General features: G+C 41.0%; 1 protein-coding gene across 4 annotated transcripts in view; it reads left to right on the forward strand.

The window, feature by feature from the left end:
• Nucleotides 1-9,280, forward strand: part of IL7R (interleukin 7 receptor) — a 31,556-nt gene extending 22,276 nt beyond the window's left edge. For all 4 annotated transcript variants that reach the window (XM_047730812.1, XM_047730815.1, XM_047730813.1 and 1 more), the window contains 5 exons: nt 135-292; nt 2,471-2,633; nt 4,240-4,333; nt 5,237-5,312; nt 5,713-9,280. In XM_047730812.1, coding sequence (XP_047586768.1) covers nt 135-292; nt 2,471-2,633; nt 4,240-4,333; nt 5,237-5,312; nt 5,713-6,216 — 995 coding nt within the window. In that variant the 3' untranslated portion in view covers nt 6,217-9,280. The remainder of the gene's footprint in view (nt 1-134; nt 293-2,470; nt 2,634-4,239; nt 4,334-5,236; nt 5,313-5,712) is intronic.
• Nucleotides 9,281-12,111: the final 2,831 nt, after the last annotated feature.

Below are 12,111 nucleotides of genomic sequence, written 5' to 3' on the forward strand. Positions count from 1 at the left end.
AAACAGTTTTCTCAACAGTTGCCCAGTTACTGACTCAGAAAAAGAATGTGATTTTCAGAGTAGATGAATTTTAAAAAGTATAATTATTTTCTTGACTGCCCTATAGACTGACCTCCTTTCTTTTTCCTTTCCAGTTAAACCTGAGGCTCCTTTTGACATAAGAGTCATCTATCGTGAGGGAGCAAATGACTTTCTGGTGACATTTAACACATCTCATTCACAGAAGAAGTATGTGAAAGAATTAATGCATGAGGTGGCCTATCACCAGGAAAAAAATGAAAATGACTGGATGGTATGTAGATTACCCACATTTATCCATTACAACATTCATAAAGATGTATATATAAATATACTTCATAAGTAAATTTACATAAAATACACAAAATTTAAAACACTTACATGAAACTCTAAAATAAAAACCTCTTAATGCTATAAATTTCATTGTCCCAGAGGTGAATTTACCTGGGAAGGGCCCCTAGCAATTTTGTGGTCAAAATATACCTTTTCTTGGGGAGTCTGCATGGCTCAGTTATTAACCATCTGCCTTCAGCTCAGGTCGGGCTCCCTGCTGGGCGGGAAACCTGCTTCTCCCTCTCTTACTCCCCATCCCTGTGTTCCCGCTCTTGCTGTATCACTCTCTGTCAAATAAATACATAAAATCCTTAAAAAACAAAATGTACCTTTTCCTGAAAGAAGCTTCAGTTTCCACAAAACCTAGGTCTTCTCGGGGCCATCCCATTCTAGCTCTAATTTTTTTTCTAGCTCTATTTTTTCTTTTATTAAAGTTTCTAAATTAGGCTGTTGAATTAACAATACAGATTAAGACATAATTGATCCTCTTTATTTGGGGCTCTCAAAAGTACACAACTCTCACAGGCAAATCAGACAAAAATCATCACCAAGTCATAGCCACAGTCTGGGTCACAGGAGTTGTGGAATCAGCCTGAAGTAAGGAAGCGAGTGGAATATTTTTCTTCATTTTTTTAAAAGCCTGAGTTCTTCATCTGCTTAGTAACAAGATTCATTTGTATCATAATTTGGAGGATTACTTAGACTCTATGAGTTACTGTTGTTGGAATGGTCTAGCTGTCTCTGAAATTTGTCTTGAGGAAGAGACGGGAGAAAAGTAGAGTGTCCCAGATTTTCAGGTTCCTCTTAGCCTACTGGCTTAACTTCTGTCTTTATTGTACCACATGGACAAAAACCAAATGATGGCTTCTCCTTCTCAAGGTGAAGAGTGTCTACTTACCCATACTCTTCCCTTTTTTCAGGCCAGGATTAGCCTTCTTTTTCCACAACATGTTGCTGTACAGTACTTATATTAAATGTAATGTCTGCCCTAAACAGCCTTCTCTGTCTTTCTACCCAACCATCCCACAAACTAGGCTACCTTGATCCTGCCCTCTTGAACCTTCATCTGAAAATGCACCAGTGGAAAAACAACTATAGTAAAGAAAGGAAGGATCTTGAATAAATGATAGTAGGACAGTCAGTTTGCTACTTGCCAAAAAACCCAAGTTAAATGTTTAACTTGCTCCATATAAAAATAAATAAAATAAAAAGATGACTTAAGGAAATTATATAAAAGTGAAACTATAAACAAGGTAGGGAAAATATAGGTAAATGTTTATATAATCTTGAGATGAAGAAGAATATTCTAAGCATAAAAGCAGTAAAAAAAAAAGGCAAAAGATTGATACATGTGACTACATAAAAATAAAGGCTTATAAATGTCAGCACATAAAATAATCAAAGTCATTAGGCAACTTAGAAATTAGAAATTAGGATTAAATTGCCACATATGCAACTGACAGATGGTTAATATCTTTCCTATATAAAGAGGTCTTATAAATCATTAAGAAAAGAACAAATGTAGAATAGAAAAATTAGCAAGAAACTTGGAAATGTCTCAAAAATTAGAAATATGTAAATTCAATAAATATATGAAAACTAATAATTGAATAAGTATAAGTGTAAGTAACAATGGAATAGTAACTTTTTATTGATCAAATTGAAAGATTTTTTTTCCTTAAGGGTAATACACATTTTTGAAGATACTATTGTCTCTATATTGCTATTTACAATATAGAGTGGTATATTTTCTAGAGAGAAATTATTCCTGCTCACTAACCTTACCACTCCCTTTTATTTCCTTTTGGAATGTGAAATGGGGGAAAAGGGGAAAAAAGAAATTAAAGTATAGAAAGGAAGGTGGGAGACTGGGAGTGATTTATATCCTCCTGGAGTGGAGATCCCAGCTCACCTGAACAAAGACTTATGGTACTGTTGCCCTCCTTGACCCCTGGTAGCATCATTTAGGAGCTCACACATGGTCCTCCCCATGTCATAGCTTCTTTTCCTAATGGGAGTATCCATGTGATTGAAGACACTCAACTTGAAATGATTCGGGGGATCTGGGTAGCACTTCTTTTTCAATCCTAGACGGGTAATGGCGTACTTTGTTCTTTAGCATGTGAACATATCCAGTACAAAGCTGACACTCCTACAGAGAAAACTACAACCTGATGCAATGTATGAGATTAAAGTCCGGTCCATCCCTAATGCCAACTATTTTCAAGGCTTCTGGAGTGAATGGAGTCCAACCTTCCACTTCAGAACACCAGAGATCACAGGTGGGAAATGACTGCAGAATCTTTGTGCCCTTCATAGGGCTTTGCATGTCAAAGTGTGTGAGCAGGAGTGAGAGCCAGAGAGGCTAAATGAACCCACAAGTTAGGACTCACCTGAGGGCATTCTTACAGTTTTATAGAATGACCTGCCATCTTTGCCCCTTTGGTGAAGAACAAGGAAGTGGTGGGAGCAAGGTCCTTAGTTGTTGATCAAATGACTCTACTGGTCATTTGTGACTCTACTGACATAGATGCTCTTGGGAGATGCTAATTCTTTTTTTTTTTTTATTTTATTTTTTATAAACATATATTTTTATCCCCAGGGGTACAGGTCTGCGAATCGCCAGGTTTACACACTTCATAGCACTCACCATAGCACATACCCTCCCCAATATCCATAACCCCACCCCCCTCTCCCAACCCCCCTCCCCCCATCAACCCTCAGTTTGTTTTGTGATATTAAGAGTCACTTATGGTTTGTCTCCCTCCCAATCCCATCTTGTTACATTTATTCTTCTCCTACCCCCTTAACTTCCCATGTTGCATCTCCTCTCCCTCATATCAGGGAGATCATATGATAGTTGTCTTTCTCCGATTGACTTATTTCGCTAAGCATGATACCCTCTAGTTCCATCCACGTCGTCGCAAATGGCAAGATTTCATTTCTTTTGATGGCTGCATAGTATTCCATTGTGTATATATACCACATCTTCTTTATCCATTCGTCTGTTGATGGACATCTAGGTTCTTTCCATAGTTTGGCTATTGTAAACATTGCTGCTATAAACATTCGGGTGCACGTGACCCTCCTACACTGTTGGTGGGAATGCAAGCTGGTGCAACCACTCTGGAAAACAGCATGGAGGTTCCTCAAAATGTTGAAAATAGAACTACCCTATGACCCAGCAATGGCACTGCTGGGTATTTACCCTAAAGATACAAACGTAGGGAGATGCTAATTCTGAAGAAAATGCCCATCTACTACCTCCACTTTACCAATTTAGACTGGAATTCCAATGGCTGGTCTCTGTAAAGTGCCTCTAGGGAACACCTGTGGTGATGGAAGACGGGCAACCAAATGCTGCTCTTCCATGCCTCCTTTTTCAGAATAGCAAAGATACCCACGTGGTCTAGGAAGCAAGAATGGCCAGAAAAAACAAAGAACATGGCTCAGGCAGGCCCCTGAGGAACAAAAACACTGCACAGATATCTTATCTTTGAGGTATGAGGGGAACTGTTCTCCCATCCCAGACTCCCATTCTCAGACTGGAATTTGCTGAGTCTTCAGTATAGAGAATCCACCTCATCATTCTCCTACAGGGCTTCCTTCTCTTGGTGGTGGGAGTTGGGAGAGAGTTCTGGCAGCTTAATGCCTGTCACTTTTATATTTCAAGTGACAGATGTTCTAGACCTGGTCACCCAGTTCAGTGCCACTTACTGAAACCAAAATTCTTAGTTTATAAATCTAGTACATCATCCTATTCACTGAAAAGTAACTTTGAAGAAATAACAGATGGGCCTAAGTTACTAAATAAATTCAAAACACCCTGAAAGCTTCCCCTACTATGTGGTTAATGATTGCTAACCAAGATCTATCCTTGCATTCCAGGGAGGATGGATCCTGTTTTACTAACTATTAGCATTCTGAGTTTCTTCTTTGTGGCTCTGATGGTCATCTTGGCCTGCGCATTATGGAAAAAAAGGTGAACTTTAACTAATAAAGAGGATGGTTATATGGGGTCCCAGACAGTTGGAGCTCTAACCCTATTTATTGATGAAAAAACTACAAAGGGGAATAAGGCATTTCTGGAATTACAGTGCCCATATTCCTCCCCAGCCGGGGGCACTGGTGAATTTCAACCGTTAACTTCATAAGGGAAGAAAATATGTAAATTTGACATAGGGCAAACCCTCCTCCCAAACTTTTTCTCCTAACAGAATAGAAAGTATGCCTCCAAAATGTCTGGGCGGCTTGGGGTACCCAGGGAAAATGAAGAATGTATTTGAAAGCTTGAATTTCAGCACATGACTTTATGGGGATTTGCATTCTACCCCATGACAGAGCCATGTTGGCTTCATTATAAAAATGATGTTTTTGGCACATACCTTCAAGTTATTAATGTTCTAGAAAGCTACCCACAGCACAGAGCCATGTATTCTCATAAGACTCCAACTTGAAAAAAAACAACTTAGAGCAATTTCCCTGGGTGACTTAGAAAATATTCCTCATCTCCACCAGAACAAGAGCAGAGGAGTCACTGCCAGTAGAGAGGAGGAACAAGATGACGACACCTGTATTAGGAGTAGATGAACAGTGTGAATGTTGGCTTCATAGCTACACCATTGCCAAACTTCACTGTTCCTCTTCCCCAGGGCTCTCTCCCCATGGTGTTCACAGAGATGACTGACAATGACCCCTCTGTGAATTGACAGGACATTGAGGTCCAGGGAAAATAAGTCACTTATGCAATCTCACCCACCTAGTTGTAGCAGAGCCAAGACTAGAAATCCGCTCTTCTGATTTCTGGTTCAGAATGAATGGAAAGACCTACTGTGCATGCTCTCACACCATTCATTTCCTCTCTCTCAATGTTCTTTCATTTCAGAATTAAACCCATGGTGTGGCCCAGCCTCCCCGATCATAAGAAGACTCTGGAACAACTGTGCAAGAAACCCAAAAAGGTGAGGGCTTCTGGCACTTCTACCACAATGTTAGAGGCATCCCAGTACCCAAGAATGATATTGTAGGATAGAGAATAGTTGAACAACAAGTTTTGGTCTTTTGTGCAGCCCATGACTAGGGTCCCTCACGAGATCCTGGCTGTACCACCCTAGAGGTAGGAAACTAAAATGAGATAAAAGTCTCAGAAGTCTCCCAGGGTGGAGGACATAGCCAGTCCCTTTAGACCTTGATGTGTCATAGCGTTTCCAGAGGCAAAGTCAACTAGAACGTGTGGGTAGTTCTCCAACATTCTCTGGTAGACCCCTGTCAGAAAGTTCTTTACATTCTTCCATGAACTGAACCTTTGCTTGTGTGTCCCTTTGGAGCACTCTCCATGCCTTCTCTCTTTTTTTGGTACAGAATTTGAATGTGAGTTTCAACCCTGAAAGCTTCCTGGACTGCCAGATTCATAAGGTGGATGGCATTCAAGCTAGAGATGAAGCAGAGAGCTTTCTGCAAGATACTTCTCCTCCACAACTCGATGAGACTGAAAAGCAAAGGCTTCGAGGGGGTATGCAGGGCCCCACCTGGCCATCAGAGCATGCAGTCATCACCCCAAAAACCTTCAGAGGAGATTCACCCTTTGGAAGCCTGGCTGGAAGCATCAGTATGTGTGAGGCCCTTGTGCAACCTTCTTCCAGGTCCCCAGACTGCAGGGAAGGTGGCAAGAATGGGCCTCATATGTACCAGGGCCTGCTGCTTGAGTCTGGAACTACAAATAGCACCATGCCCACTCCATTTCCTTTCCAGCCAGGAATCCTGACACTGAACCCAGCTGTCCGGGGACAGCCCGGGCTCACTTCCTTGGGATCAAGTCAGGAAGAAGCATATGTCACCATGTCCAGCTTCTACCAAAACCAGTGAATTGTCAGAAATGCAGGACTGGAACCATGAAGACCAAGATGACTGAACTCCTACTTACTTTCCCTCATAGGACAAAGAAGACAAAATTAATGCCAGCTCTCCGTATAATCTACGGGATTCAGAAACATAGTTTGGACCACTCTTCCCCACTCCAAGATCATTTGGCTTGAGGCAGGAGCACTCTGCTGCAGGCAACACAAATTATTCCATTATTTCAGAAAGAAAAAGAAGCAGGAAAGAATGAAAAAAAGGGTAAAGGAGAGGGGAAAGGGGGGTGTACGGCAGGAAGAAGGCAAGGGCAGACGAGGGAAAGGAGAACAGGGATGATAACTTCCATTACTAGGACTCACTGTGTGTCCTGTGCTCTACACATCTTGTCTCCCTGCATCCTCATGGTAATCCCGGGCACTGGCGCAATTTTTATTGTTATTATTATTATTATTCTCTTTTCTAATGGATAATGCAACTGAGGCTTGGAGGCGTTAAGTAACTTGTTTAACTTGTTAAGTAACATTTTGTTCCCCCTCAGCATGGGGTTTGATGGTTGGCATCTAACTGTGCCCACTGCCCCTCAAGCCACGTACCTTCTCCTTGATTAGGGGTCGTTCCATTTACAAGTGTCAGACTTCAATAATATGGAACAGGATTACTATATAATTTATTGTCCAAATTAGGTCATTTTGAAAGTGAAAGGGGAAGTTATAAATACTCATTCCAGGACAAGCAGCATAAGCCACGAGTTTCCCAGACACATGGGGACAAGGCCACCAAAAAAAAAAAAAAAAAAAAAAAAAAAAAAAGGCTAAGAGAAAGAAAGGGTGATGTAGTATGTGAACTACCAGGCTAGCCACGTCTATGAAAACCAAATAAGGCAAGAAAAAGCCACAAATGCCACTTGACTTTGTTTTTCTGAAAAAGGAGAAGCCCAAAATTTCTACTATTAGTTATCAAACACATGATTCTCTTGCTACCACCACCCAGCTGCATCCATTGACAATAGAAGAATCTGTTACCAGCTCTGGATACAGGTGCATTTGAGCAATAAACCAAGAATAACCTTTCTATGTGTGTAGAGACTGCCCCAACCCAAACGCATCTACAGACTGTCCTGAGTTTTACGGCCTTAGATGCTGCCACAAGCTTCAAGGAGAACTGTAAACATACACAGTGAGTGAGCTGACTTGGCCCTGGTCTTGAAGATAAAGAAGATTTGACATGCGTCCCCTTGCCTTTCTTGGTCTAGATGAATTTCTGGTTATTATCTCAAACCGGGTTAAGACAGCTAAGTAATCGCAACCCAGGGGAGTGCAGGGGAGGTCTCTCCCACTGGCCCCAGCCCCTGGGCACCTGCAGAATCACACAGGGCAGCTGAGGCACAGGAAGTCATGAAGGGCATGGGTTCAGGATTTGGTTTGGTTTTGTCCAGGAGTTTGTCCCTGCTGTTGTTGGGGTTGATATTTCATATCTTTTTTTTTTTTTCTGTTTTTAGTTTGTTGAGGAGGTGATGTGTTTTTAATCTCTTTATTTGTTTTGTTTTGTGATATCTGGGAAGGGGGTTTTAAATTCTAACAGATCTTATTTGCTGGCTTAGCAGCCTAATTATAGTAAGATCATTTATTCTTCCATTGGGCATTATACTTTACAAATGCTTTTCTCTGAATCAGTAGTGAAGAATATAATCTCACATTCCCTTAGATTTGCTTCGTGATTTTGTGATTTTCAAAGCATTTCCATAAGCATTATCCCTTTCATTTCCTTGACAAGTGTTTATGGAAAGTCTGCTATATGCCAACCCCAGGGCTGGGCGTGAGGAATCGAAGACTAATAAAGTTGGGGGCCTCATAAAGTGGGCAATCTAATAAAAGTGGCAGCTTTGTAAACAAATGATTATAATTACATAAAGTGCTATAATAGAGGCATGTTCATTCAAAGTGCCCTGTTGAAGAAAATCAGAGAAAATACCATGTCTACATGGAGGAAAAGCAGAATCTGCCCGGTGTGTCAACAGCAGAAGACATTTTCCACCAGGTAGACATGTGTAGTTTACCTTTTGTAGAAATGAGAACCAGGTCTCAAAGAGGAGGTCATCACAGGAAACTTTGTATTAGCCTAGTTCTCTGGTACCTTATCCACAGAGGTCCTATGAAGTGTGTTGTTAGCTTTGACTTACGGGAAAATTGGGAGACAGAAAGGACAGGTAAGTCATTCCACCTGAGGTGTGAAGTCAGGACTTAAAGCCAAAAGTTTGTTTCCCTGACATAATAGACAATCTCTCAAAGAAATGAGAGCATAAGTCTAGAGGAAGATCCAAGTTGCTCTAGCTCTAAAATCCCATGTTTCAGTATTGTTGGGCACAGATTATCATTTGAAGTTTGTGTGTGAGTGTCTGTCTTTTACTGGAGAGATTTAAAATCATTGTATTATCCTCTTATAATCATAACTGCTGCTAATGTGTGATCTTATACTCAGGGATAATGTATAATATCAGATTACAAGTTGGTTCTGACTGACCTCCTTTCAGATTTCATTAAGAGAGAAAAGCTGATGAAAGACAATGCAGAAGGCAGAGATGTAAACCGCTAGTTCTGTATAGCATGAAATGATTGCTGTTTTGATAGGCAGCTCATTTGGTCAATTAAACAATCCTGGCTGGATTCAGGGAGCCTTGGCTTATTCAACTGATTTTCCAATAGCTTTTGCCTCACCTGTCCTTCTGGTTTCCATGGAAACTGGCTTCAGAAAAGCCAAGGATAGGCTATTTCAGATGTGCATACATGTGTTTTCATAACACTTCTGGAGGCGCTATACAATGGAACTGGCCAGGAAGGTGGTGAGAATATGTGGTAAGACAACTAGAATGGTACAGATCAGATGGCTTTTGTGTCAGCTCAGTGGTTTTTCTTTGGGGTTGTTCTAAAAACGTTCCAGCATTCACTACAGTAAAGGTGTCTGATTGGACCACATACTTCCCATTGGCATTACAAACATTTTGCAGGGCTGCTAAGTATCTAAGTATCCAATGTGTGTTACCATCTCATATTTAATTAAATGCTATGGAACTCTCTATACCTGTGCTTGTCTTCTGTGAGGAAAAAGGGACATAATGGGCCACAGTTCTCCTCAGCCACTGAACACTTTCTGGTGTCATTTGCTGTTATTTTATATTTGGATCTCTGGGGGAAACTCACTCGATAATTAAGTAATGAATTCACAAATTAAGGAATTAACAACAGTTTGTTGAGTATCTGTTTTACATTACTTTGTCCTGTGTTACGCACTGGAGTTACAGAGATGGGATGCCCTGTTTCCATTTCACCATCACCGGGGGCCAAAGACACACAGGAACAGTTACAATGTCATATCACATACTTGAAGGACAGGTATCACCAGGATTCTCAGTTGAAGCAATAAAAACAAATGTAGGCTGATCTGTCAGACGAGGAATTAAAAAAAGCTACTAGAGGGGCGCCTGGGTGGCTCAGGTCATGATCTCAGAGTCCTGGGATGGAGCCCCGCATCGGGCTCTCTGCTCAGCAGGGAGCCTGCTTCCTCCTCTCTCTGCCTGCCTCTCTGCCTGCTTGTGATCTCTCTGTCAAATAAATAAATAAAATCTTTAAAAAAAAAAAAAAAAAGGCTACTAGAGTCCTCCCAGAATATCTGAGAGGATCGAAGAACCAAACATGGAGTTCACAAAGCCATCCCTTCCCTCTAGCACAGGCACCTTCAAAAACTGAAGTCAGCCTCCTCCACAACCACCACCAACCCCAGAGTAGACCTGACCACCATGTCTGGCAGCTTCACGTCCCGGAGTCTGCAGTTAGGTGTAACAATGCCTACCTAGCTCAGGTGCCTGGGCTCAAGCAATGGGAAGCAGAGAAGAGCTTGTGTTTGCATCTTCTGCAGTAAGAGGCTGTGCCTCGTAGATTGGGGTTGTCTCCAAATATAGGAATGAATTGCTGCCGCTGGCTGAGGAAGGAAAACAAACAAACCAGTAGCAACAATGTGAAGGAAATCATACTTGATGTGGCAATGCAGTGGAAGCAGGAATGTGACAGAGATACAAGAACCTGGAGGATGTTTCCTGGCAGAGAAAGCTGCTCAAAGTCACGGAGCTGTGACAGAACATGGGATGTTGGGGGAGGTATAGATACAATAGGTGATGCCTCCTTGTCTGCCTCCCTTGTAAACACAGACCCAGGGCAGTTTTATAAAAAGTAATACATTGCTGCCTGGAACACTTTATTTTAATTAAAACGTCTGACTGTATGCCCATTCAGCACTCATCTGTAACAAGACGAAAGCTGCTCCTTTGGGTTGTGGGTTGTTGACCGTAGCTCCACATCATCTTTCTTGGGTAAAGCACACGGCAGCACATCATCTACTCTTTCCAATTTTGCCTTCTTTAAGATAGATAAGGACCTTCAAACACTTAAAAAAAAAACTAATTGTAGATGCCTAATTTTGTAAAGGTATTTAATTTTTCAAAATTGTTTAATTTGTTAAAATTAAATTTAAAATAAATTTGAATTAAATTTAAATTTAAAATTAATTAAATTTAAAATTAATTTTCTAATTTTTTAACTTTTAATTATTTCAACTCTTTAAAGGTATTCAACAGCCCTCATGCCATCATGTTTTCAGCCCTGTGGCAGCATTCTTCCATGACAAACATGCCTTTGTCAGGTTTTTTTTCAAACCATTGAAGATAGTTCTTGTAGATCCACATGAGTCTTTCTTTGCATACTCAAACTTCATCAGCCTTATAATTTGATCACAGTAACAGGTCCAGTTGGTCTACACAAGTCTGAAACACGCAGGACTGACATGGGTGAGTTTATGTTTCACTAGAAGATAACCTGCTAGCAGCCAAGTCTCAGCGGAGGTGTTACTGTACCTCACAGAGAGAATGAAGTGTGCTGGTTCATTCAACAGGTGGTTCAGTGGAAGCCATCCACAGGCAGAGAGTCTGCTGAGCGGTGGCTAAGATGGTATTTAAGAGAACTGGTGGGGAGCAATGGTTAAGCATTTGACAGGCCAGTCTCAGAAGTTTTGATTTAGTCTTCAGGGAATACGTGGAAGGATTTTAATCAGGGTTGTGGCATAATAAATTTTATTTGTGTATCAGGGTTAATGGAGGAATCCTGTAACACCTTAGGCTTACCTCTATTCACCACATCGATTTGGCATTATCTGATCTGACTCCCCTTTGGGCTTCTAAGTACTCTGGCAGAGAGAACTGTGACTTACTGGTGTGTATGTGTGTTGTTAAACATAGTACGTAAGAATCAAGAAGGCACTCAATCATAACATGGAATGAATGAATCAGCATGCTAGTGAATGATATTAGTCAGTGTGCTTCCTTATCACCATTCAGGATAGATTAATGCCAGGATAGGAGGCTCAGAGACAGGCACTGCATCCCTGAGAGAGTAGCACATCTGGGCAGCCACGTGTAGGGAGTCAGTTGCCTACCCCATCCACAGTTACCTCCCCAGCTGCACTCTTAACCACTGTAACCACAGAAGTGGGGAAACAATAGTATGGGGGAAAGAATTTTCCAAAGTTTCATTTCTCTGGTGAATATCTGCATTTAACTTTGTTTATTTACTTATTTAGTGTATTTCTGATGCACATTGAAGTCTAATCTAACTTTACATTTTAATGGCTTGTGGCATTTCTGTGAGATTTCTGTATAACTTGCAATGAGGTAGCTGTTAAGGCAAAGAAAGTATGATGCATAAAACTTGGTGGGTCGGAGGAATACATTAACACTCATGTAAAATACTGGGGAAAACAAATGTGAAGCAAACAACACATGAAGCCCCTGAGGTTTGAAAATAAAATTTTGATGTCAAATTTTGCAGAAACAGTTGAGCTGATCTGGTGGACCCCTCA

This window comes from Lutra lutra, chromosome 5, assembly GCF_902655055.1.
Source record: "Lutra lutra chromosome 5, mLutLut1.2, whole genome shotgun sequence".
NCBI classification, from domain to species: domain Eukaryota; kingdom Metazoa; phylum Chordata; class Mammalia; order Carnivora; family Mustelidae; genus Lutra; species Lutra lutra.